Source organism: Pleurodeles waltl, chromosome 3_1 (genome assembly GCF_031143425.1).
Source record: "Pleurodeles waltl isolate 20211129_DDA chromosome 3_1, aPleWal1.hap1.20221129, whole genome shotgun sequence".
Classification (NCBI taxonomy): Eukaryota; Metazoa; Chordata; class Amphibia; order Caudata; family Salamandridae; genus Pleurodeles; species Pleurodeles waltl.
In genome coordinates, this window is record NC_090440.1 from 1,882,709,316 (window position 1) to 1,882,737,116 (window position 27,801).

The window sequence follows — 27,801 nt, forward strand, 5'->3', positions numbered from 1 at the left end:
TTTTAAAAGTCTTACTTCTCATACCATCAGACACCATCGAGACTGAGCGCCCTTTGCAGAGTTATGGACTCCATTGAATTAATGGTTACTCATCAAGTTTGAAGGGGCAAGTTCGCTATATCCCCTTGTCCTCCTACCATATCGATAAAGGGGGTGGGGCAAGGTGTAGGAGGAAGGGTTTCCTTCTTCCTAAAACTAAGATGTTATTCTAAATCTTCACGCCAACCAGTGGGTTGCAGGCGATGGTATTACTTTGTGCCGTTTCTTATTACTTAAGCAGCAAAAATAATTTACTATTTATTTATGCAATATGGTCCAAAGCACAACCTTCCTGCTCCACTTCTCATTAGGCACAGAGCAACAAAAAAAGTAAAGTAAATGTGTTCATTCTTTCCGCAGCACAGTACTTTGTGATACTTGGCTCTTGTTGTTAGGGGGCTTTTAAAATAGGTCGTGGCTTGTTTGAGATAGGTGCCTCATTCTTGGAATTCACACCTAACATTAGCAGCGCCGCTGTCATTAAAAACTAGACACAAATTATGAACAAGAAATGTTGAAACACTGATGCTTTTCTCTCCTCAGCTTGCAGGTTTTCGTAAATGGCAAATTTCAACTCAATCCAAAAATTAACATTTCTTTCCTTTCTGTGAACGCAAAGGCGTTTCCAGCACCTATGAGGTCATGCCATTTGCGGTTTCAGTATACTTTGCTGTGTCAAATATATTACGTGATTGTCTCAAGAGATGCCTTCTTGACAGATGGTGTAAAGGTGCGGCCATCCCTAAGGCCAAGCACACCAGCACTTTCACTTATAGATTTAGTAGTGAAGTGCGGAAGCATAAGCAACGTTGCTCAAATCGACTGTATTTAAAAAAAAAAAAAAAATTATTGTAATACTTGATTGCCTGAGATCTTGCAGCGGCACCTTAATTTCTACTCTCATTAAAAAAGCGAAATATCTCATCAAGCTGTAAGCCCATTTTCGCGAACTGTTCTTCTGGGAAGCCATGTCCTCTTGGTTAATTTCCAGATTTTCCAGTTTTGTAAAGATCTGCTCCACTTTATTTTCAACGTGAGAAGCTATCAAAGGACCACCCTCATGGGGCAGCCGAAGGCAGGACACCGCCACTGAGCAAGGGATTCCTGCAGCTGCGCGTGAGCGGTTCCACAATGCACAGATTCAGGCTGGACCAAGGTAGTTCACTTCACCAATAGATGGCTGACACAGAAATGGAAACTGGATGGCTTCTCTCACAGGAGGAAGCAGAAAAGACAGCTTTTGTCAGTGCGAGGCAGATGGGGTTGAGGAATATAACTAATGTCAGAAGTTAGTTTCTTCCATTCAAGGAAGACACTGTCAAACAGTGGAGCCTAGACGCACTCAGGACGCTCTCCTTACTTACTGCCCCCTTGGAATGATTACCATTAACAGGCCAGCACCACTAAAGACAGGGAGGCACAAAGCCAATTCTGACCATTGCACTCCTCTGGCAGTAGGAGCTTGTAAAGTAAAGAGTGGGTATAAGACTGCAACAGCCAATAGGGGCCCATGGACATCAAAGGAGGAACCTCAGAGTACAGAGTAAGAGAAAACAGAAAGACTGGTAAGGAAAACCGAAGCATCTGTCTCAACTTTGTGCCAAACACTCTCTCGCAAAAATGGTGCCCGAAATATGATTTGGAACAACTATATGCATAACCTGTTGACATGAGCAGAATGTAACAATTGTTAAAACAGCGTGGCTGCAGTGACACAGGTACCTTCAGTTGCAAGTCAATCAGGAGTGACACAGGTACCTTCAGTTGCAAGTCAATCAGGAATTGTTAGTGCAGGTCTCTGTGTCCAATCAAACCAAAGAAGCACAAGCCCTCGCGAGGAGAAGACATGAGAGGCCTTTATCAACACAGGTTATCACCTCAGACCTCAATACAACAACTTCAAAGGTATCTAGATGGGAAGGATGGTACGTTTTTGCATTTATTGTAGTAACAGGCACCCATCTAGGGTAGGACATAGATTGGGCTTGCCAGAAAACTTTGCTGTTGCTGTTGACTAGACATCATCTCAAGTAGCTAAACACTTTGGAGCATATTTGTACATATAAGTTAAAACAGCCTTAATGGAGCACCACTGTCTCTAAACCAAAAGAATAGGTGTAAATTTGGGCCCTGATGATACTCAAATATCTTGTTTTCCGCAGAGAGGATGCCTGATATTGATGGCTTCACCCAGACCTTATTTTGTAAAAACTGGGTAATGAACGTGATCTACTTGGAGCGGTTTTTGAACGCCACGTACGCTGAGTCCCAAGCATGTGTAGGGCAACACATTAACACTATCACAAGGAAACCACAAATATGGCTATGCCCTTTCACTGTGTTTCAGGATACCACTCTTCAACCTGCCCCTCGGGAAAACCAAAGAGAGGTGTAGCTGGAACGTGTATGGTGAAGAGAAAGGATTCTATTTACTATCGATGAGTGGGGGAAGGATGAGGATGACCTACAATATCTGAAAGCATAGATGCATGAACCACTCGGTGCTTTGTGTGTGGTGAATGTGTCCACACTACAAAGAATTACTACAATGCATCAATAAAAAACGAATGTAGTTTTAAGAATCAGATATGTTCTGTACAGACTCAAAAAGTGGTGTTTGCATTACATGGTGCTGATAAAAGTCAGTGGGAAAAATACCAGCCTGAGTAATGAGGGATGTAGCCAGTTAGGACTTTGGTTCTGCTTATTAGACAATGGGGATGCTGGTACTCATTTGGTTGTACTCTGGAACTGGGGAATATATATTTCCCCGCGTGCAGACTTAACTAGGGGAAACTAAGCATTCCTAGCTGAGGTGTTCATAACCCATCCAACAAATGAAACAGTGGTGTGCACAGATAGCCCGGTGCTGTACATTTTATTGGAATCAGTTATGTGATTACCTGTCTAGTGGATAAAGGAGGCCTCATTGAGCACTGAAGATATAGAGGCCCCATGATGATTGTGTAAGCTATGTAATGGAGAGAAAAACTTACTTCCACTGATCCAGGGGGCATACAAAACACCATGTCCAAAGAGCCCAAACAGAAGACCCAAATTTAGTCAAGTATTTGCTCAAGTGACCAACAACCAAAAAATTGATTATTGCGGCAAAACCCCTATTTTGTGGAGGAAAATGTATTATTATATGGGATCGACCAAATGCAAGACAATGGGATGACACATTGAAGAATGAACTATGAAAGCCACAAAGAGCTGATGGAAACTGTTTCACTTTTTAAATGAGCACAAGCTGTCTGAAGAGGAACTGCATCCTATAGAAAGACACAAGTGACACTGAAAAAGAAAACCAAGACAAGAAATTGATGACTAGGTGGAAGTTCTAAGGGAAGAGACCGCCCACCCTAAAATAGGCACCTGCTCTAATTATCCTGTATAGGACAGAATAAAGTTTTGAGTGTGTCTCTAACATTTCCGACCAGTGTTTGCACCAGAAGCAATCTAACAGTTACCATCAGTATAGTATTGCACACGTGTGAGATTTCTATTTTGATGTCCCTTAAAAAAATTCAATGGTTTTACCCACTTGCTTTTTACATAGGCCTGTAGCATCCAAAATGTGTTGAACATGTATCTTTAAGTATCTTCCTGAAGCAAAATATTACCCTTCACTTACTATTTCTTACCTTTTGTTGTATTGGTTTAAAAGCTTCCTCATCTTGTGGCCTAACTCATTTAATTGGAAGTGCCCAGTACAGCGAAGGTATGTGTCGCTGGTTATTATCGGGCCACCAGTCGTAATCTATGCTGCAAACCAGAGCAGTCCTATTCACCACGCTTCTGAACACTCAGTGCCCTGGGAAATGTGTACGGTCCCAAGAGGGAGTGGTGTCGAAGCAAACGTCCAAAACCATTGAAAAAGAGCTTGCACTTCATAGGCTAGAGAAGGTGTGGGTGTTTTGGAGGATATAACATGTAACCATTCCAAATTGATGTCTGGTGCATATTGTATACTCACCACCACACGAGTATATAGAACTGTTGTCACAGGTGTTGAAGGTGAGCGTTGAAGTTAAGAGTTAACTAGGAAGCATTGGTTAAAAAGAAATTGTACTTGAAGATATCACCCACGGGAGCTCTATTTTAAGATACGGATATTGCTTTAGAACACAGATAATAACAGCCAGAACATTTCGTAAATCTGAGCAATCAACGTGCCTGGTGTAACATCAGTCTTCAACTAAGTATCCTTACCTCCCAATCATCGGGATGATGGGTAATCTTGTGTACTCTGAAGTTAGGCAAGTTTTTCTGAAGATAGTCGGCAAGAAGTTCGGCCTTTGCAAAGTATGGACAGTCTGCCTTCCCTGGGAATGAAACAAACTGCTCAGAATTTACTGTATAATTGCCTAGAGATCTTAATATACAGAGACACGAAAATCGGCATTACCATATGACTGTAGAATGAAAGAGGGAGATGAAACCGTATCAGATCCTGGCGGTCAAGTGAGATATTCTGAGGGTGGTAAAATCTGTCTTGGTTGCCCGCTATTTTACAGGGACACTGTAAATTACCGCTTTCTAAGATACTGTGGGGGTCATTCTGACCCTGGCGGTAAAATCCGCCAGGGCCAACGACCGCGGGAGCACCGCCAACAGGCTGGCGGTGCTCCCTTGGGCATTCTGACCGCGGCGGTACAGCCGCGGTCAGAAACGGAAAACCGGCGGTTTACCGCCGGTTTTCCGCTGCCCTGGGGAATCCTCCATGGCGGCGCAGCTTGCTGCGCCCCCATGGGGATTCCGACCCCCATACCGCCATCCTGTTCCTGGCGGTTTTGGCCGCCAGGCACAGGATGGCGGTATGGGGTGTCGTGGGGCTCCCGTAACAGGGCCCCACCAAGATTTTCAGTGTCTGCCATGCAGACACTAAAAATCGCGACGGGTGCAACTGCACCCCTCGCACCCCTTCCACTCCGCCGGCTCCATTCGGAGCCGGCATCCTCATGGAAGGGTGTTTCCCGCTGGGCTGGCGGGCGGCCTTCTGGCGGTCGCCCGCCAGCCCAGCGGGAAACCCAGAATACCCGCGGCGGTCTTTTAACCGCGCAGCGGTATTCTGGCGGTCCCAGCCAGGCCGGCGGCTTCTGCCGCCGGCCGGGGTCAGAATGACCCCCCGTGACCTTTAAGGCAACGATATTTCTCGCGGTAAAAATTACAGACGTTTTCAGAAGCATTCGTCTTATGCTGCATAGATTCAAATTAAATAACATTTAAAAATAAACGCCTTGCAGAATGGATTTCATGACTTTTCAGCAGAGCTCTTTTCCACATGTACAGTGTTTTTAATAGATGTATTATGCCAAGTATATGAAGGGAGCATACTGAACTGTAAAATGCATGAATCAGTTTGCAGGGCTCTCATAGCTTTTTCATAAACTTATTAAAAGAAAATATCTGAAAATAAATGTGCAAACTACAGGCCTATATCCCTGATAAACACTGATGGATCGGCCACCAGATTAGAAAACTTTGTGTAAAAATTGATAAGCCATCAACAAATGAGGTTTATTAAACGGACAGATGGGCTAAAAAAAAAATACAAGGCTGCTATTAAATATTCTACACTTAACCGTGGATATTAATGTAGCAGTTGCACCTATTTCATTGGGCACATGAACGTATTTTGATTGTGTTAATTATGAAGTTATATTTAGGTTAATAAAATAAATAGATGTAGGTTTAATTAATGTTTTATTAATATTATAAAGTTTATATACGATCACATGGAGAGTTCAAAATGACAAATGGACTAATTTTTTTTTTTTTTTTAATTACACAGGGGAACTAAACAAGGGTATCCATTATCACTACTGCTGAAACGGAGCTGCTTCCGTTACCAGAAGTGTGTTAATCTTCTAATTTTTCACAAGATGCCATGAAATGTACCACCAATGCACTTAAGTACGTGAAAATGTATTTTTTAGGTAATGTCACTAACATTGTACAAAGTAGTATGGAACCACTAAAGAAAATGATTGACATAGATTTAAACAAGGAAACGTGCTACATCTAACAGTTTTGGAAAAGGTTAATTGCATAACTACGATTGTGATTTAAAGAAAGCTTTAAAGCATTGGGCGATCTTGGCACCACCTTGAAATTGCATTTTCCTTGCAGGAATGTGATGTTTCTTCTCTTATTCGAACAATGGTCCATAAGGAATGGCCCACCAAGATGTGAGGGTTACTGCTAAAGAAGGAGTACCCCCTGGGTCATGATTAAATGTTGTGTGATATATATCCCGAGCGAACTCTTCTGTTGAAAATACTGTGTGATCGATTATATGCATCATGATTATGTCATGATTTGTAATGAATTTTGTATAATGTAATTTAATTAGTACTTTTTCATGTTTATCACCTCATGTTTATCACTTGAGGGAGAGCAAGGGGTATTTATGTGGCTAAAATAGCTGTAATTCACGCAGAAATCAAGAATCTTTGCACTGTGGATCCTTGATTGCCAGTGTCTCTGTTGCACTGCAGAGAGTGTAATTATGTCATGTGGCCTTAACCCTGATGACATCACAATCAGGGATATTGCTGTAGTTTCATAATTCCTACATTATTAATCTAACAACACAACATGGACCAATGTCTGTTTTAGATACCACCTATTTTAGCGTGCTGACATTTCTCTGAAAGTTCCAGGGTGTAATACTACCACTGAAAGGGGCATGGCTGGCAGGGTCAAGATGGCAGACTTGCCCTAGGGAGGCTCCACAATACTGCCCCTTTACCGCCTGTTAGAAATGGGGTTTCTGGTTGGCTAGGGTATGCACCTCAGCCAGGCAGAACTTACCCACTCTAGTCAGGGCAAGGGAGTTACACGTCCAAGATAACCCCTGCTCACCCCCTTGGTAGCTTGGCACGAGCAGTCAGGCTTAACCCAGAGGCAATGTGTAAAGCGTTTGCACAACACACATAACACACGTGACGCAATATCCCCACCACAAAGGAAACACAACACCAGATTATATGAAAATATACTGTATTGTACACAAGGCAATTATCAGACCAAACATCACATATCAGTACGATCCTGCTACCTTAGCAGTTGTCAGAACGTTACACATTAGTTACTCTGCAACCTAGCAGTAGTCACACATAACACACAGGTTACTCAGTATTCTGCAACATAAGCAGTAGTCAGGAAAACATGTTATTACATCACAGCACTTGTCATAAGAATATCATAAAATGCCCATAGTAGGAACATTAGAAAACATATGGCAAGTTAGAAAAACATATTAGCAAGCATGTCCATAAAAGGAACATTTGCATACACATATGTAAAAACATCAAAAGCAGGTAGGTAATATATGAATCAAACAAAAGTCTGTAGAAAGAACTTTGGATTGCAACTATATTGGTCCTTTAAACAGTACCTGGTTGGATGAAGGCACCTCCAGTGCCTAGAAGGCGAACAATGGGGCCCCCGGCGCTCCTATGTGCAAAACGGGGGCCTCCCTTGTACTCTGGGGTCAGAGGAGGGCGACATGCACCTCCTCTCTTTTATAGACAGGCCCCTTTGGGGACCGTGATTACTGGAGGCCCCCCAGGGCCTCAACCGGCCCTCACAAGGGGGGCCAAAGCCAGCAAAAACAACTTAGGGCAGGAGGGGGGCACCACACACCGCCTCCGGTTTAATGACAGGCCCCTCCCAGGACCTGCGATCTCTGTAGACCCCCCCGGGCCTCCACTGGCCCTTCCACCAAGGGGGGGGCCACAATAATGCCCGTTTTACCTCACAGCAGAAAAGGAGCATCCTGCTCCTAACACAGAGGCCAGGGGGAAGGGGGCACTCCCCATGCCTTCCCCTGGTCCTGCCGTGAAGCCACAAGAAGATCGGATCCCTCCTGGGGCCCGAGCAGACACTCGCCTGCACCCGATGCGGTGCGCAAGTGTTCTTCCAGCTTCCCGGGCCGCTGCGGTGATCTTATTTAAAGGGGCACAATGCAGCAAGGAGCCTACGAGCTCCCAAGGCTCCATAAGCGCGCTGCAATCAGCGCTATGGCATCCGCAACCACGGAGAAGCACCCCTCGTGAAGAAATGGATGCAGGGGTCAGGGGCCACAGCACCCTGCCCCTGGGGAGCAGAATCTTAAGACAAGGTCCTCAGGTGGAGGGCCCAGCTACAGGCCAGCACAAGGGAAAGACAGCAAGTGGCAATTCCTTCACAGTGACCAGGCAGGTCACAGGTTAGCACAGTAGCAGCAGTCCATGGTGGTTCCTGGTGAGTCCTTTCAGCCTTTGGTGTCCAGTTCCAAGATGATTCCAAGAGTCTCCAAATTGTGGGGAAAAATTCCCCTGTACTTATAGTCAGTTCTTACAGTGTTTTACAATGGTAGGGAGAGGAGGTTCCAGCCAGTTACAACTGGTTCTGGGAGTGCCCCCTCTCTCCTTTTAGCACAGGCTCCAAACATCAGTGGGGGGTTAACAACCCTATTGTGTGAGGCCAGGGCACAGTCTTTACAAATGTAGGTGTGCCCCGCCTCTCCCTTCTCTCAACCCAGGAAGACTATTCAGTATGTAGATGCACCTCTGTGACACCTCCACCCTCCCTGTGTACAGGCTGTCTGAAAAGTATGCACAAAGCCCCAACTGTCACTCTGCCCAGACATGGATTGGAGTCAAGCTGCAAAACACCAGAGTCATAAGTACAGATTAATGCGCACTTTCTAGAAGTGGCATTTCTGTGATAGTAATAAAAAATACACCCACACCAGTAAGCAGTATTTATTATCACCATCACAACCATACCAAACACGCCTACGCTACCCCTCATAAATCAGACAATACCCCTTACAAATAAGGTAGGGCATTTCTAATGCAATCCTATAAGAAGGCAGCACTCACAGCAGTGAGACACCAAGTTAGGCTGTTTGTCACTACCAGGACAGGCCATGCAATATGGCACATGTCCTGCCTTTCTACATACATGGCACCCTGCCCATAAGGCTAGCTAGGGCGTACCTTAGGGGTGACTTACATGTAGTAAAAGGGGAGTCCTGGGCCTAGCAAATAAGTTTAGATGCCAGGTCCCTGTGGCAGAAAACTGTGCACACAAGCCTGAGACAGGTTTAAAAGCCTACTTCAGTGGGTGGCGCAATCAGCGCTGCAGGCCCACTAGTAGTATTTAATTTACAGGCCCTGGGTATAGAGATACCACTGTACAAGGGACTTATAGGTAAATTAAATATGCCAATTAGGTATAAGCCAATCATACCAACTTTAGATGGGAGAGCACCTGCACTTTAGCACTGGTCAGCAGTGATGAAGTGCTCAGAGTCCTAGAGCCAACAGCGAGAGGTCAGAAAAACCAGGAGGAAGGAGGCAAAACGATTGGGGATGACCCTGCATGAGGCAAAAAGTCCAACACCACCATTAAACCCAGATACCTCCATCCACCAGGAGCATTTTAGCATGCCACCTTCCTCCCGAACCGCCCTGAGCTCGCCACTGTCTCTGCCGTGCAATTCAGTGGTGGCTATTGGAGCCTTAGATCGGGCCTGCCAACGGATTTCAACCACAAAACGACAGATTGGGAGTGGCTGCTGTGCTTGAGCAGACAGGTAAACCTGTGGGCCCGATCAACGCCCTGCTCGGTTGCAGAGAAACATTCTGACTGCTGCTGGGATACGGTGAGTGAGGAGTGCTGAGGTGGGGTGCTCCCTCACAGTCAGAACGCTGCAGAGGCCCCCGCCCTCGGTTCCGACAGCGGGCTGCAAGATGGAAGGAGGAAATGCTGGCAGCGCCATGATTCAGCCTTTCCTGCTGTGTGTGGAACATACAGCATCACATTTCTATGTCTTTCTTCAATTTTTATTAACAGCAGGTTAAAGGTTTAACAAAGAAAACTACGATGCCCATGAGACCCATTCCCATGGCAACCAATGTCCAATCACACTGCCATCCGACTGTCTGTATAAATATCCCCAGGCTGTGACGTTCTTCCTCTTTCTTCACTGCTCTCTGATTCAGATAAGTCCCCTTCTCTGTCTCTGAGTTCTAGAGTTGTAAAGGCTTGTCTTTTGACACGATTTACTGTTGGTTTATACTTTGCCATTATACTCGATCGCGCACGCGTGTTTTGCTGTTTTTGTTGCTTGGCAACTTGACGCGCGTTAGGCTTTTTCAGCCCGAGCGCGATCGCTATTTGAATCCAAGTCGGGTCCACCAGAGGGCGCTCTTTTGCGCGCTCTGGTGTTCCCGAGCGTTTCTCCTCAGCGATTCGAGTCGCGTTTCCGCTTGAACGCCTTGGAAAGCACGTTTGGGCTAAAAGTGAGTTCCCTGCTCACTTTAAGCCCTGCCAATCCCCGCAGACACCGCGTTGCAGTGAATTTCTCCCGGGGCCCTTTTATTGACACGCGGCTCGCGCGTAGAGGCCTTTGCCTCAAGGGCATTATTTATTTCAGACAGGAGTGCAGGGGGCTGCCCTGTGAAGCCAAGGGCGTTTTTCCTGTCATTTAACCCTCTGTGCCCTCATGCAGACGCCTCACGAGTATGATAATTTCCCCGCCCTGTCCCCGGGGGAGGGCTCATCTCAGAGGGCCCTGGCCCCTGAGGTGGACTTCCTGCTGACACAGGCCATTAGCAGGGCCTTGGGCCCCTTAAAAGACAGCGTGGCCAGGCATGTGTTCAAGGGGACAGGACTGACTGGGGTGACGGGGACTGACCTACAGGGGGAGGCAGTCCCCAAGAAATGTTGCAAGCGTGTCGCGGGGCACCTGGAGGGCTTTGGTAGTCTGGCTGAAGCCTTCCGTAAGAGTGTGCGCACGCTAAAGCACCCACCCTTCCGGGAGGGTTCCGAACCCGGAGAGACCTGTGAAGTGGTTCACACCAGATCGGACCCGGATCAGGGTTCCCCTAAGCAGGTCGTGAGGGACACAGACGGGGATTCTTCCTCTGAGGAGGATCAAGAATCGGGGCGTCCTTGGCGCCCGTCTTCTAATCTGTCAGACCCGCCTGGAGCTGAAGACTCCGATTCAGAAATGTTCCAACCGGAGGACTTATATCACCCCCGCTCTTCGGAGTGGCACCCGGACAAAAAGGTGGCGGATTATGTGGCCAGCAAAATGCGCCAGCCTCTGGAGAAAGAGGTTCGGGCTAGATTACGGGCGGAATGCCCGCGCCCGACTCTGCCAGATAGGGTAGCAGCAACCCCTGACTTGGATCCTAAGATGTGTACTTTCTTCGGGAAGTACGTCAAGGATCCGAAGAAGGGTACTGATCGTTCCTGGAGGGGATGCCAGGATAAGTTATTGGATGTCCTGGGTCCCCTCACGCAGATCATCCAACTTGCCGAACGGGCCAAGCGGACCAACACTCCCATGCCCACAGATATTGTGGCTGGGTGGGCCCAGAGGGCGGTCTGCTTGCGAATTGCGCTCTTTCTGCAGAGAGGAGATGATCCCTTCTTATAAAAATTGACCCTAAGTTAGGAGAACTCTCCAACTCAGAGGCTGGGGCTGTGGCCCAGGGGAACTTGTTTGGTGATCCTTTTTTAAAGGAATTGAGCAAGTTCGTTGCTACTTTTTCTGCGCTCGATAAGGCGCAAAGCTCCATCAAGAAAACCTTCCCGGGGAAGGTTATCGGCGGGGCCGGATGAGACAGGGGCCGCTCCTCCGGCCGTGCATTCCAGCAAGGCCCCAACCCCTACCCACCGCGTAACAACGGATGGAGGGACGGCCGGCAGGGTGCCTTCTTCCCCAACCGGGGTAGAGGGAAGACCAAGAAGACCGCCCACCGTGGAGCTAATGCCCCCGGAGGCGCTAACGGTGAGTGTTACCCTTTCTTCCCCTCGCATTCTAGGAGGGAGGCTGCGGTTCTTTGCCCACAAGTGGGCCACCCTAACGTCAGACGCTTGGGTGCTGCAGACGGTGGCGTGTTTCCGCATAGAATTTTGGGGGACTCCAGTTCAAGACTTTCCTCCATGGCCCTTAGTCTTCTCAGATGCAGACTCTGCACTGATAGAAGCGGAAGTTCAGGGGTTTCTTCAGAAGGAAGCGATTTACCCGGCGACAATCCACCCCAGGGGTTTCGTGAGCAATCTTTTCCTTGTAGAAAAGAAAGACAAGGGTTTCCGACCTGTTATCAATCTCAAGTCCTTCAACGAGTGGGTGGTCTATCGCCACTTCAAAATGGAAAGCATCCACATGCTCAGAGACCTCCTGTTACACGGGGATTGGATGGTTTGTTTAGACCTCAAGGACGCCTATCTTACGGTCCCCATCTTTCGCCCTCATCGCCGGTTTCTGCAATTTATTTGGAGAGAACAGGCATTCGAATTTTCGTCCCTGCCGTTCGGCTTGTCGTCAGCCCCGTGGTGCTTCACGAAGTTACTCAAACCAGTAGTGGAGTACCTACGGTCTCGGGGGACTCATTTGATAATTTATCTCGACGACATCCTCCTGATGGACCAGTCGCACTCGCACCTCATATCCAACGTGAACATAGCTATTCAGCTTCTGCAAGACCTGGGGTTCATGATCAATTCACAGAAGTCGGAACTGCTCCCCTCGCAGTCCATTACCTTTCTGGGGTTCCTCATCGAGTCCCAGGTAGCCTCCCTCAGTCTCCCATCCACAAAGATTACGAAGATCAAGAAGGAGCTGTCCAAGGTCTTGATACGGGACAGGATCTCCCTGAGGCAGTTGGCCAGAGTGGTGGGATTCCTCTCTTCCTCCATTCAGGCCATCTTCCCGGGACCACTTCATTACAGGGCCCTTCAGCGCCTCAAGGCTCACCACCTATGACGGGGCCTTTCGTACTCGGAGCTGATAGCTCTGTCCCAGGAGGCGCGGATGGAGATCCAGTGGTGGCTGGATCACATGGAGGCGTGGAACGGCAGGACGATTTTCGGGGCCGCACCCGATCTGGTCATAGAGCCAGACGCCAGTCGGTTCGGCTGGGGAGCTCGTTGTGGGGACATCTCCTTCGGGGGCCGCTGGACCCAACGGGAACTCAACCTTCACATCAACTGCCTGGAACTCCTAGCGGGTTCGTTTGCGATCAGATCGCTGACCCGGGACAAGGTCTCCTGCTGCATCCTTCTGAGGATGGACAATGTTTCGGCGGTACAATATATCAACCGCTTGAGGGGGACCCGCTAGAAGGCGCTACAGGAGTTGGCAAAGGACTTCTGGCACTTTTGCCTTCAGCGTCAAATCTCGGTTACAGCGGAATATCTTCCGGGATCCCAGAACGCCCTGGCAGACTGGAACTCCAGACATCTGGAGGATCCTAGCGATTGGCGCCTGGACAGAGCAGTGTTCCTAGCTCTTTTGGATCAATGGGGTCCTTGTGCGGTGGACCTCTTTGCGTCCAGGTAGAACGCTCAATTACCCCGGTACTTCAGCTGGCGCCCAGATCCCGGGGCGATGGCAGTGGATGCTTTCCTTCAGGACTGGGGTCGGGATCAGAATTATGCGTTTCCCCCTTTCCTCCTGATCCCGAGAGTAACAGCTCAGATTCGTCGTCAAGGGGTGACAGTGATTCTAATCACCCCGCTCTGGCGGTCTCAAGTATGGTTCCCATCACTTCTGGAGCTCTCCTGCGATCTTCCTACCCTACTTCCGGTCTATCGTGAAGGAAAGTTTCAATTCTATTAAGGACACGGAGGCGAGGATTATCCCACCCGCCATTGTGGCCATGGCGCCCGCCCGCACGCAATGAATCCATCGGATTGAGAGGTGGTATTTTCAGATTCTTTGACCTGAAACTATGTTTGGTGGCATAATATGTTATCTAAGCATGTTAGAATAATGCAAGCATTGTTTGCTATGTTATAAGTGGGACTAGGAGTTCCGTTCTTGACTAATTTACTGACTATTCTTTGAGATGGAAATGCTTATCTATTTTGTTCACATTTGTTCTTAGGAGTGGAACCTGCAACTACTTAAACACGACTCGGTCTCAGTTCGCAGTGAAGACGAGGAAGAACGTCACTGCCTGGGGATATTTATACAGACAGTCGGATGGCAGTGTGATTGGACGTTGGTTGCCATGGGAATGGGTCTCATGGGCATCGTAGTTTTCTTTGTTAAACTTTGAACCTGCTGTTAATAAAAAGTGAAGAAAGATTGTGCATAATCCTCGCCTCAGTGTCCTTAATAGAATTGAAACTTTCCTTCACGATAGCTAGGAAATTTCTCATTACTATAACTTTTCCTCTCCTTTCCCCCCGTAACCACATCAACTGCGGGGACTTGTAGGCCTCACTGGCACTGTAATATATGAACCTGGGGCTCAGGCAAAGACTGCACAGTTCGGCCCTGACATTAATGACAGCATCGTACCAGTGTTGCCAGATTTTAAAAGCCTTCTATAACACAGCTAACAGCTTGCACAGGACACACAGTACTAAACACGTGGGAGGCATGCATTTTGTGGTTCTTACGCTGGAGCAAGAGACATAAGGTCACTTCCCACTTTCTTGGTTTGAGTCTGCTGATTGCTAAGCACTTAATCACAAGATGTTGGAAGTCGCCTGAGCCTCCCTCCCCAGTGGCCTTGAAACAATCTCTTCTAGTGTGGGCCCAAGCAGAGTGTAGTGTGCTGCACAAAGAAGACCCTTTAGGTCTATGAAAGATCCCTATTGCTGCCAACTGGGATGCCATATTGCATAACTTCCAAAGTGAGCTATGTCCAGATTCAGATCACCCGGAGGTGGCGGAGGGTTTGGGTGAGACGTTGCAGCGTCTTGTCTTAACACTCCAAAAGCGTTGCACAAGTAGATCTTATCACACTCACCCGTCATCGAATTTAAGGATTGTTGCAATTGCTGTTTGGATCAGCTAACATTACTGATGAACTTGGGTGATTGAGGAAGTTGGGGGAGGGCTAGGGAAACCCAAGTTGGGCTGGTTTGAGCGTTTTCATTCTTACCCTTTTTCTTTTATGGGTAGTCTGTTAAAGATTTGTGTTATCTGTCAACGCAACATGTTGAAGACCCTACAGAAGGACAGCCGCGAACATTTGGTAATGGACCCCAAGAACTGAAACGTTCTACTCTTCTGTATTTTACATGTGACCCAATACTTATTTACTACTACTGCTGACATTCCTAAATAAGATGGTTTCAATGCCCTAATGTAGCCTTCGTATGTAGTACACCTGTTATTAATACAAATGTGGTAATGCATCTTGTCTCGACATGTAAACCTGTTATCCATGCGTGTGCCGAACTTTCAAATGTTTCTTTTGAGGTGAAATAGCCCATTTTAAAGGACAACTTCTATAACATTTGGTAAAATTCCAGATGGTCAGAAAGGCCACATTTAATATTGAAGTCCTCCCACAGTGTGACAAGTTAATGAAACTTGATGCCCTCCAGAAGTTAGCTCCACTTGTTCTAAAAATGTGCTTTAGTGTCCTCCATCCATATGCCAAAAATGACCTCTACTGTGAAAGGGCCAGCATTTTTCTCATGTGAGCTCCCCCCACCACAAAACCAAATATGCCCGTGCTCCTCCTGAACCCAACGAATTCATGCAATACACAAAAGCAAGAATTTAGCCATTAAATGTAACTCATACAATATGGGTGACCCTTCTGTCAAAAATTACATCATTATATTATGTCAGTATTTTGTCATGGTTATCCCCGTCCCATATGCCATCGTTGTCCTGCCTCATGCCAATAGTTACCTCCAATGTGCTAGTGCCAGCAATTTGATATGGATTCTCCTAATGCCAAGAATTTCCTCAAGAATGCCAGATACAGCATTTTTCCACAGGATGTCTTATATGCCAAGAATTACCTCTATTATGCTGGTCTGCAAGACTTTTACCGTGGGTGACCATTATACCAATAATTAAATCCCATGTGCAATGCCAGTATTTTTTCAGAGGTGCCTGTCATTATACGAATTTTTTCCAGTGTGCAAGTGCCAGTAGTTTGCTATTGGTGCCTCTATTAGACAAGAATTACCTTACTATGCCAGGGCAATCAGCAGATTTGAAAGCATAATACCACACTCTCACTCAAGCTCACTTGCATTCACTCATACTCTCTAACACTCCCTCTCACATATTAATTCTTATTCATTCACTTGCAGTCACTTTTAGTCTCACTCAGTCTTACTCACTCCCTGACACTCAAATTCACCCATTATCACTCACTACCGGTCACTGACTCACTCATTTTCACTCACACACAAGCCTAGCCCCCATACACACAATCACATATACACATGCTCCCCTCAAATAAAGACATTCTCACCACATGCATGCACACAACATACGTTTTAAAGCATTTTTTACTTATCCCAATTTCCAGGGAAGGTCCAAGTCCAGATAATTGTACTTCGTTTTCATTAAAGTAATATCACTATTAGTAGAATACAAAAATAAAAACAAAGAGGGTAGCTCCCCGTAATTGTGGGATGCTTTTATGTTTTGGCAATGATTTTGCCCCCTATTAGGCCAGGGGTCGCAATCCATGATACCCATGCTGCCTCCAAACCGAAAATGTCAACACTCTTGATTGTATAATTTTAATTTCTTTATTGTGTATTCAATTTCTCATTATATTCAATATTTTTTTTGTTTTCAAAACGTTAGTGCTTAGAAAGACAGCCAAGGTCTTTCTCTCAAAACCAAAATGTTTTACATGACAAACAGCCAACAGGTAGGCCAGGATATCAAACATGCCTATATTTTAGAAAGGGAAAGTGGGTGATTAAAAAAATAATCTGAATGTATTTCCCCCATTGGTTTCTATTGAAACTGAGGCAATATCAGCTGGGAGAAAGCCAAAATAAAGCCATTTTGGCTTACAAAATCAGTAGTCTCCTGTATGAACCGGGTCTATTGGCATGTATGTTATATGCTAGTATGGCGCCATCTAAAGGCCTGATTATAAGCATGCCACGTTTAAGTGTGGTGATGCATGAGGGTTAGTCTCTACTTGCGTCCATTATCCCTGCATCAAAAACTGACTATTCTGAGATTTTTCTCCAGAATCGGGAATAACTGCTCAGACCCGGAAGTACTGGGTCTGTGCCAATTTTTCCCCTTTTAAGGAGAGAATTGTTGACATTTTCCACCTCTTTAAAACATGCAGAGTAGTGTTGGTGGGGGTCAGAGCGAGGTGGGGCGGCAAGGGTGTAAGGCAGGCTTGTGCCTGTCCAGGAGTAGCAGTGTCTGCTCTCCCTGGATTGCTGCAGGCATAAGGCAGGAGATGGGGTGTGATGCTACTCACAGCTCTTACACATGCAGCACTTGAGACATGCCCAATGTCTCTGTGCCCGAAATTATCAGACAAGATAGTCTTTAAGCATAGGATTAGGCATGGATGGCACTATGACAAGCCTACGCTTAAAAAGTGCTAGAAAAACAGACATTTGTGGTGAACATTTTTGGAGTGTTGGTGGTGTTGTAGCGTGCAACAAATAAAGGAGCACTTATAGTGGGTGATCCCTTGTGTCTGGATAAAGCAGTGTCTCTCATGAGCTGTAATGAGAGTGAAACACATTTGTCGGGGACTACTTTTGCTCATTCCAGTTTGGCTTGAAAAATATTTTACCAATTCAAAGCTGTAAACTGTGCCTTTAGTGAGAAAAAGCGTTTGTATTTTATCAGCTCAGCGTAAATGGCACTAGCTAAAGGTATTCTTAAAGACTTTGCACAAAAATGGCAAATACTTTGTCTCTCTTCTAGCTCCACTGGGATAGCACTATGCTAATCCTATGCTTAAAAACTCTGTTAGAAAAACATACATTTGTGATAAGCACTTTTTGGTGTTGTAGAGTGCTCCATATAAAGGAACTGCTCTCCACCTAAATCTTGCAACCTGCCCTTTGTTCCTGGCGTCCTTCTTTGTATATATTACAGCTGCATTGTGGAGTAAAAGTTCTACCCAGCATTTCAGGACGTGGTTAAGGTCAACATGTTGTAATGCCAGCGGGAGGACATGTTGGGTAATGCCCTGCGTTGCAATGGAGGGCACGTGGGATAAAGCCCTGCATAGTAATGTCTGATATTCTGCACAGCCCTATCTCTTCTTTAGACATTCAATGGCCCAAACACTGCCTGCACAAAATACAAGCCTGGATGTTCAGCTCCTACCCGAAGCTCAACCCTGTCAAGAACAACAAACAAGAAACAGTACAAATCTGGCTCAGTTACGTGAACCTTGATGACTTTGAGCAACAACTTTGACTGAATGCCAAGACACTTCGATTCACCCTGGACATCGACTTCACCCTTAATCAATACATTTCTAAATAAAACAAAGACAGCCTGCTAGTACCTCCCTCAACTTAAAGAAAGTTAAACAGTTTCTTCCAGAAAGAGACTCCAGAACTGCTTGTTCAAACCCTCATTCTCTTGCAGCTGGATGGTGGTAACGCCGTACTCCATTGCCTCCCAGATTCCACACTAGCACCCCTTAAGGACATCCTACACACCACAGCAAATTTCAACCAGGGCCTGAAGACATATGACCATATCACTTCCATCCCGATGGAACTTCATTGGCTCACTTTGCCAGCACGCATCATCTTCAAAACCAGCTGCATTATTTACAAAACCATCACAAACAGCCCACACTTATCCTACAGATGAGCTCACCATCTATGGTGATTCTTTGCATAACTAGCTGAAAATGCACGACAAATGCTTCCAATGTTTTCGATTTCATTGGATAGCATGATAGCTGTACTTTATACCCACTTGGGGGAACCTTATTTTGGTAGGCATGATAAAATATTCCTCCATTGTCTGTTCATTGAACTTGAAGAACAGCCACAAGAGGGCACCTTACCAACAGCACAAGTGTATAACAACAGGCAATCACTATCAACCAACCTAATCTGAACCACTTAGTACTGAAATGGACAGACATCAATGCCCAAAAAGACTAGCAATATGTAGCTAGCATTTTGGAGGAATTTGGTACATCCTGCAGGTCCTTCCCTCATCCTTCGCCCGTGTCAAATTGAACACTGTAAGATATTATAAATTCTTTGAGATCAACAATAACTTATTTAAGGAATTACTATAAAACAGACAATCCATGCAGATTTCTGTCCTCGCTATTGAGCACGGTAGGAAGTACAGGCGGTCGAAGTGCATTAAAAAAGTTGGGGAACTGGGATACTGATCACAAATGGAGATGGGTGAGTGTGGGGGAGGGTTCAAAGGTGTGCCTAAAAAGATAAAATATTCTGTAACTGTTTTCAGTCTTTCACCTTCAGGTAACTACACATATAATAAAGCACAGCTTAAATGAAAAATAAATGCAAGATAAGTTAATCAGTGGGAAATGCACTACTGTACATTATGAAACCTCTACTAGTTAATGCACTACAGAGGTCAGGGTCTGTAACCTGAGAGCCACAAAAACAGAATCCTTGTTGGTGCAGTGGAGAATAGTGACTTGTGTATGTTTAGTGCTATGAGGCCCCAGTTTGTGACAGAATGCACTGTGAATATGTAAGTCATTATTTTAAACTTGCATTGCACACAGTCAAAGATAGGTTGCTACAAAATGCACAAAAAGGTCTACGATGTAAAAGGGCTTCCAAAAAATAGATTTTAGTAACTTAGCATTTGTGTCAAGGTGCTGGTTGCCTCAAAGTAAATGTGTGCAACTGGTTGACCTGTGCATGTAAAGGTTGCTTGAATGCTGAAATAGGTATTAATTCATAGGGTTCATTTTAGGCTGCTTGAAAGAAAGATTTCTTCTTTTTGAGATGTGTTGTTAGGGTGTTCAAGCTGAGCTGTAAAGTGTGTGCTTTTAATGGACAGTTGTAAAAAAGTTTGCATTAGGTGCAATCTGCACACTACTAAAATCTACACTTTTTGTCTTTAATGTAAATGTATTTCCGTATTTTGTCGCAGCCAATTGTATACTGTGTGTAATTCAAATTTAAAATAGTGACTTGCACATTCACAATGCTTTCTGTGACAGACACAGACATTTTAGCGCTAAAAATACACAAGTCAATATTCCCTGCTAACTAAACAAGATTCAGTTTCATGTGCCTTGTTGCCCACACATACGTCTGCAGATACCAAATTAATCAACAGTGGTTTCACAATATGAAATAGTGTATTTTGCTCCCACTGATTAGTTTAACTTGCATTTATTTTTTGTTTAAAGTGTGACTTATTTTGTACACGGTTACCTGATGGTGAAAGATCAGCAAAATAGTCATGGAATATTTTGTTCTTCTCAGCCACACCTATTATTCAGCCTCCACAATCACTGACCCCATCCCAGTTGAACTCGGGATCACAGTATCCATACATTTTTTTTAAAGTACTTTTTAAAGTCTAAGAAAGCCAGTGATGTTAGCATATTGTTTCCCAGCGTCGCTCACCTTCACTATGTACCTTATGTTTAGATATTGCGTTAAATTGATCTGTGATCTTCATTTACTTAACACAGTCTACTATTCATCTGACAAAATTGTACAAAGCCCCTATCCTCTGGTGCTAAAGGGGATCGGGAAACAGAAAGAAATCTAGTCAGTAATTTAAATACACTGTGTGAGACCAGGAAACCTGGGTTCCAATCCTGACTCACCTACATGACTACATTGTTTGATTAAAGTCAAATCAACTTACTTCAAGTGTCTAGTTTACTTGGTAGTGACATTTGAGAGCACTTTCAAGTAATTCAGTTCAAGATAAAGCCTATACAAAAATCTCACTTGCACATGTTTTAATGGTCTGTAATGTTCCGCTAGCTATAAAAAATATTATTGGCCATGATATAAAGGACACCAGACAACTGATTTACTTTGTTCACTCATGGCTTTGTCAGAAGAGAAGGTTAATAAATGTTTTAAAGTTCATGTTTAGAATCTTCAACTTTCAATAAAACAATGCAATGTTCTGATATAATATACTAAATTGAAACACAATGTATTAAAGAAACACTTTCTACATTTTAGAATCTTTATCATGATCTTATATTTTGTTTGTTGTGTAATTTTCATACCAAATATTCTGAAGATTCTACATGTCCTTTGGCACTTAGGGATGAGCCAGACCACTGGTTCAGGCCTAGCTCGACTGGACAGCCATTTTAAGTCATGGACAGAGTGGGCAATTGCTCAGGGCCCAGCTTTCCAAGGGGCCCAGCCCCTGTCTGACCTTCACAAGAACTACCAATAAACCATTATACCACCAGAGTTTGGCAGCATGGGTGGACGCTGCTTATTCTACCACTTGACACTACTTCTTCTGTTTCTGATCAGTGCTGAGACTACTCTCCGTGTACGCAATATTTTTCTATACTCATGGAGAGCCCACCTGACTTTAGAAATTGTCCTGCCTTGTTCTTCTCACCCTTATTTGTCCAGCTTTTAGCATGACCACCTGAATCAGTTGTTATGGATCTCCCATCTGATCTTGATTGCATCCATTCTCTGCCTGGTGACCAGGCTCACAGTTCTGAGATAAATGTAGAGTCCGTGACGCTCTAATGTAGCAGTCTGGTCTACCTAATGGGGGTACCTCCCATCCTAACATGAGGTGTGAGACTGTCACACACACCATATGCTTTGCCTCATCATTTTTTTAGGTTTGATGTCTAGTGGAGGGTGAGGCAAACAGAACACGAAAAAGTTGCTTACCTTAATGTTTCCCAAACTGTTTGACATAGGTATTGAAATGTTTCGCCACAACGCCCTGGACTGGCTCACCTCCTTCCTCTCCGAAAGAACCCAAAGAGTTCGCCTCCCTCCTTTCCGGTCTACAGCCACCAAGATCATCTGTAGGGTCCCCCAAGGATCCTCCCTGAGCCCCACCCTCTTCAACATCTACATGGCTCCTCTTGCCTGCACCCTCCGCCCTCGCGGCATCACCATCATTTCATACGCTGACGACACCCAGCTCATCATCTCCCTCACTAGGAACCCAGCTACCGCCAAGAAAAACCTGCACGCCGGACTCGACATCCCCAACTGGATGACAGCAAGCCACCTCAAATTGAACTCAGACAAAACAGAAATCGTCATCTTCGGCCCCAACAAGGCAGCATGGAACGATTCTTGGTGGTCCACCACCCTCGGACCACCCCCAACACCCACCACCCACGCACGCAACCTTGGCATCATACTGGACTCGTCTCACTCCATGACCCAGCAAATGAACGCCATATCATCCTCCTGCTTCAACACCCTTTGCATGCTACGCAAGACTTTCAAAAGGATTCCTTTAGAAACAAGAAGAGCAGCCACCCACGCCCTCATTAGCAGGAGACTGGACTACGGCAACGCCCTCTACGCAGGGACCACAGCCAAACTTCAAAGAAAACTCCAGCGAATCCAGAACACAGCTGCATGTCTCATCCTCAACCTCCCTCGCCACGAACACATATCCACCCACTTCAGATCTCTACACTGGCTGCCCATCAACAAAAGGATCATTTTCAAAATCCTTGTCCACGCTCACAAAGCCCTCCATGACACTGGACTGGCCTAACTCAACGAATCAGTCAACTTCCACATACCAACTTGACAGCTCCGCTCCGCCGACCTTGCCCTCGCTACAGTCCCCCGCATCCAATGCACCACCTCCGGCGGCAGATCCTTCTCCCACCTCCGCCAAGACCTGGAACTCCCTCCCCACCAACCTATGCAAGACCCAGGACCTCCTAACCTTCAGAAAGCACCTAAAAACTTGGCTTTTCGAGCAGTAACCGCCAACTCACCACCCACCCACCCTCCTCCCAGCACCTTGAGACCCTACGGAGTGAGTAGTGCGCTTAAGAAATTATTTGATTGATTGATTGATTGATTGAATGTTTAGAAACATAATCAAAGTAATGTTTTGCTGCTGCTTTCTCTTCAAGAAAGATTGTGTAGATATGGATAGTGGTGATGCCCCTGACAACCATGCTCAAAGACATCAACTTACTGTTAACGACATAATGCACCTTCTGAATGTAGCATACCTCATAGAGCACAATGCATAAAAATAGTAAATAAGTGCAATATAAAAATGGTAAGTAAACACATTGATAAACTAATGGGGGATGGCTGCACCTTAAATATGTCCGTAAAATTGACCTTTTGGCCTGGACTTTTGTCCTGAATTTTTTACTTTTGGCTTGAATTTGTTTACAGTCTTGCCATGAATTTGCCTAAATGCCAGGTGATCACCCTAAGATTAACCAGCTGTACATTTCGTTCAGGCAAACAGGCGTCCTGAGAAGAAGTCTCGTCCAGGTGTCTGGCCCTCCTTTGGTTTAACAGCACTGGAGACTTCCTGCCTTACTGTTTCAGCTCCCACCACCAGAACTCCACCTATTTGGCCACTGCATAGTAGGTGGTTGAAAGTCATTTGTGAATCACATTAAACCTAACTTGGGACCTGCAGCTTAACCAGATAAAGTAACCTGACTGCGCCCAAAGCAAATACAACATTCAATCAAGCACTCCTTCACATTAACGTACTGCTTATCCAATAATGCGCTTCAGCAACTAGCACTGGGCAGACGCGCTGGACAAATGCAAATAAAATGCAAAATAGCTTTTCTTCTCTCACACCTCCTACCCTCTCGATTAGGAATTTAGGGCCAGATGTATCAAAGAGTTTTATCCATTCTATATCTATGGGAAAATGTGTTCGTACATATGGCCCTTAGTATCGTGTGGGGCACTAGGTTGTAGGAACGCGATAGCTGTCTCAAACAATGAAATAAAAACAAAAATAAAATAAAGAAACAAACACAAAGTTGAGAACAGGGCGTCCATCCTCATCTATATTTGATCTCCCCGTCTGTCAGGCTGGTGAATTCTCCTACTGGAGATTTTTACCTGCCAACACAAACTTGGCCATCGTGCCTCCCTTGAATCCAGCCTGGGCTTCATTGAGTGTTCGGTTACCTGGCAACGGGATGCCTTAGCAAAAGGTTAGACGTCGAAATAGGTGACTCAAAAAAGTAAGCCTAAGCAGGCGGCCATTTCCTTGTTGGCGTTTGTCGGCTGCCGATCTGGGGACCCTTTTTTTCTCTAAAGCCGTAAGAGCTAAAACTAAATGAAAAGAAACTGGTTTCTAAAATTCTTATTTCATCGAAAATGTTGTTAAGGGGTATGAAACATATTTTATGAGTGTATATTGTAAACTTTGTGTCATTGTTCTTAGTAGGTGCTTTGAATTTTTTTTTATTATTTACAATAGATAAAATAGGCTATTTTCCACTGTGTCCAGGGTATTGGTAAAATGAAGCATTTGACAGCAGAAAGGCCAATTAGAAGATGGCGACTGAGTTGACAAGGTCCTTGACCGTTAAAAGCGAACTCGCGAACATCCGATTTAACATTTGTCCTTCTTTTATGTTAATATTATTCTTCCTTACTGCCCTCTGTAGAGGTGTTCGTCGCTCACGATGATTTTTTATTTTCAGTGCTGCTACTTTCACAATTCGAGGTTGCGATAAACTGAAAAAACGTAGTTTAACATTTCACAAATTAGTCGCGTTTTTAGATTGTTTTGAAGTTTAAAAAAATATTAAGAACTTGAATCGATTCGTTTTGATTTAGAATGAGATGCAATAGATGTATTTGAAACACTGAAGCAATAAAAAAACTCCAGTGTAATTCCACTATGAAGCACGTATATCAATATGAAATGTAAGCTTTTAGAATAACGAAGCGCTACTTTCTGGTACTCGTTGTTTCACGTTTCACCTTCTAAGTGCTGAATCAAAACCCGAAAGTGTTTGGTAAAAAGCTGGGTCTACCTAACGCGTCAATTATGCGTTTTTGAGGCCATGTTTACGTTTTATAAATAAGCCATTACTGACATTTCTCAGTTCATCGTTTGATACATTTATTTAATGTTTTTTTAGTGATGTAGTTCTTATGGAACAAATGCTACCAATTAGCTCAGTGTTTATTACTTTGCGCGTGGGAACTGATTCAGCAATGGGAATGTTATGTTATGTCTTTTATATAGCACAAAGGCCTCCCAGCGCTGAGAACGGACTTAAGAGAGAGGGGTTATACTCTAAATAGCCAGGTTTTTAATGCTCGCCGAAAAGAGAGTTCAGTGCTAGTGAGGCAGAGAGGTAAAGAATTCCACAACTTGGCTCTGAGATAAGCTAGGGATCCTCCACCCCATCTCGACTTCTTTAGCTTCGGGATGAAGGCTAAAGCTGCTGAGGAAGACCCAAGCTGTCTAATGGGTATAGGAAGGGAAGCTAGTGTCCTTAGCAAAGGAGGACCTCTATTATGCAGAGACCTATGCACATAACACAAAGCCTTAAACCTTATGCAATGCTCAACTGGGAGCCAGTGGAGAAAAGAGATAGCTGATTTAGCTGAAACATATCTCGGTATGTTTAAGAGCAGGCGGGCAGAAGCCTTCTGTACCACCTGCAACTTTCTAATCACATATTTCGGGGCCCCAAGGTACAATACATTACCATAATCTAGTCTCAAAATGATAAGGCCCTGGACAATGAGTCTCTTGGCAACAAATGGGAGGATTTTAAAAACCTTCCTCAGCAGCCTAAACAAACCAAAAGATGTGGCGGAAACCTTCTTGGCATGATGAGCCATAGTAAGCTGAGGGCCCATCCATACTCCCAAGCTCTTAATAAAAATCTTAGGTGGAGGGAAATTTCCCATGGGCTCCAGAATAAAAGGATTATGGCCCAGACAGGAATGGTGTCCTAATATCATTACCTCAGTCTTATCATCGTTAAGCTTAAGCCTCCATTGAGACATCCATCTGGCCACCGCTTGAAGGCAAGAAGTAAGTGACAAGGAGTTTGTACTGGTGTTTGCAGATAGTGAGACTACCAACTGAGTGTCGTCTGCATACGGTACCAGCGAAAGACCATAAGGCTTGACAATCTCTGCTAAAGGCGACATACAGATGTTAAATAATGTAGGGCTAAGTGAGGAGCCCTGTGGCACTCCGCAGCTGCTCTTGTAAGAACTAGAGAAAAAAGATCTGTCGAGGACCTGAAACGATCTCCCCTCCAAAAAGAAGGAGATCCATTTCAGGGCACTGCCCGAGATTTCGACCTCTCTCATTCTTAGAAGTAATATGTCATAATCAAGGGTGTCAAAGGTGGCACTCAGGTCCAACAGGATAATAGCCGTCACCATGCCCTGATCAAGACGCCTTCTAGCCTCTTCCGTGACTGCAACCAGAGCTGATTCTGTGCTGTGAAGAAGTCTGAACCCCATTTGAGTGGGATGCATGATGTTATTATCTTCCAGAAAGCGTGAAAGTTGGACATTAACATGCTTTTCAATTATTTTAGATAGAGCAGGCAATAGAGGAATGGGCCTACAATTGCTAAACAAGGTGGCTTCTAGATTAGGATTTTTCAACAGGGGTCTCACAATGGCATGCTTCCACTGATCCGGAACAGAGCTCCTAGAAAGTGAGGATTTCAGGAGATTAGTAATGATAGGTACGATAACAGGGGCACCTAAAGACAGCACATGAGGAGGAGCTGGGTCCATGGGAGAACCTGACTTAAGCTTAGCAAGTGAATTCACTGCCATGTCCTCGGAGAGGGGGTAGAATTGGAAAAAGGAAATAGGATGGGATGTCTGCTGACATATCAACTCAGAAGCTTGAGGAGTGGTTATCTGAAAGGTCGAATAGATATTCAATAGTTTTTATTGAAGAAATCATGCTAGCTGATTGCTGTGTTCTTGGGAAGTCTCCATAAGGTCCATATGCTAATGTGGCTGCACAGTTTCTTCAAGTACATGAAAGACCTCTTTAGGGGAGTTAGATGCCTGTTCAATTCTAGGGGCATAATAAATCGATTGGGCTTATTTAATTTCCAGATGGAAGAGCGTAATGGTTTTTCTCTAGTCCTGTTTTAAAGAGTCATCATAGGTTTTTTCGCCATCTTCTTTCCAGCCGCCTGCATTCTCTTTTAAAATGATGGAGATGGGAAGAAAACCAAGGAGCACCTTTTGTGCGACCACCTCCAGTTTTAGTTGAATAAGGAAGAAGCAATTCTAAGCTATTAGTAATCCAGTTATTAAACGTAGCCAAAGGGCCAGTCTTATTGTCCTTGAAGGAAGGTTTCAACCTTTCCAAGGTATTAATCCATTCATTCACCTTAAGTTTATGCCAATGTCAAAAATATTGAATTACAGTCTGGGGGGATCTTCCAGTAGTAGGAATAGCTAGGTTCAGCTTTATTAAAAAATGGTTGGACCAGGCTAAAGGTAGCGGGGGCATCGAAGTCAGACCATTCATATTTGTAAAAACTAAATCAATAGTGTGACCCTTCACATGAGTGGGGCCTTTAACTAATTGAAATAACTCTAAACCGGCCATGTCGGAAAGAATAGATTTGGCAGCAGGATATTCTAAGTCCTCTGCATGAATATTAAAATCACCTAAAACAGTGAAGTTGTGCTTTGTACATAATAAATCAGAAATATGTTCTGAAAGCGAGTGTAGAAAAGTTTCATGGGAGCCAGGGGGACGGTATACCAAGGCTCCTGAAAAAGAGTACTGAGGGTTTAAAATCATAGAAAAGTACATACTTTCACAGCCGGGTAGACCCAGAGGAAATGAGGAAAGTTTTACTGTGTCTGTAGATGATAGCAATACCCCCACCTCTGGAGGTCTCTCTATCAAACCTGCTTATCAAATAACCCTGGGGTAGTGCCAAATCCACATCCAGGGATGACCCCTCACGGAGCCAGGTCTTGGTGAGAATGAAGGCAATAGGTGCAAGATCGCTCAGAAGTACATGTATATCTAAATTATGAGCTGCCAGAGAGCGACAGTTAGCTAAAAGA

At 44.9% G+C, this 27,801-nt stretch overlaps 1 protein-coding gene across 1 annotated transcript in view; it reads right to left on the reverse strand.

Moving 5' to 3' along the window:
- MDH1B (malate dehydrogenase 1B) overlaps window positions 1–23,995 on the reverse strand; it is a 196,671-nt gene extending 172,676 nt beyond the window's left edge. The window contains exons 1-2 of the mRNA XM_069225978.1: window positions 23,833–23,995; window positions 4,255–4,367 (exon numbers count right to left, since the gene is read on the reverse strand). Of these exons, the coding sequence (XP_069082079.1) occupies window positions 4,255–4,367; window positions 23,833–23,854 (135 nt within the window). The 5' untranslated portion in view covers window positions 23,855–23,995. The remainder of the gene's footprint in view (window positions 1–4,254; window positions 4,368–23,832) is intronic.
- Window positions 23,996–27,801: the final 3,806 nt, after the last annotated feature.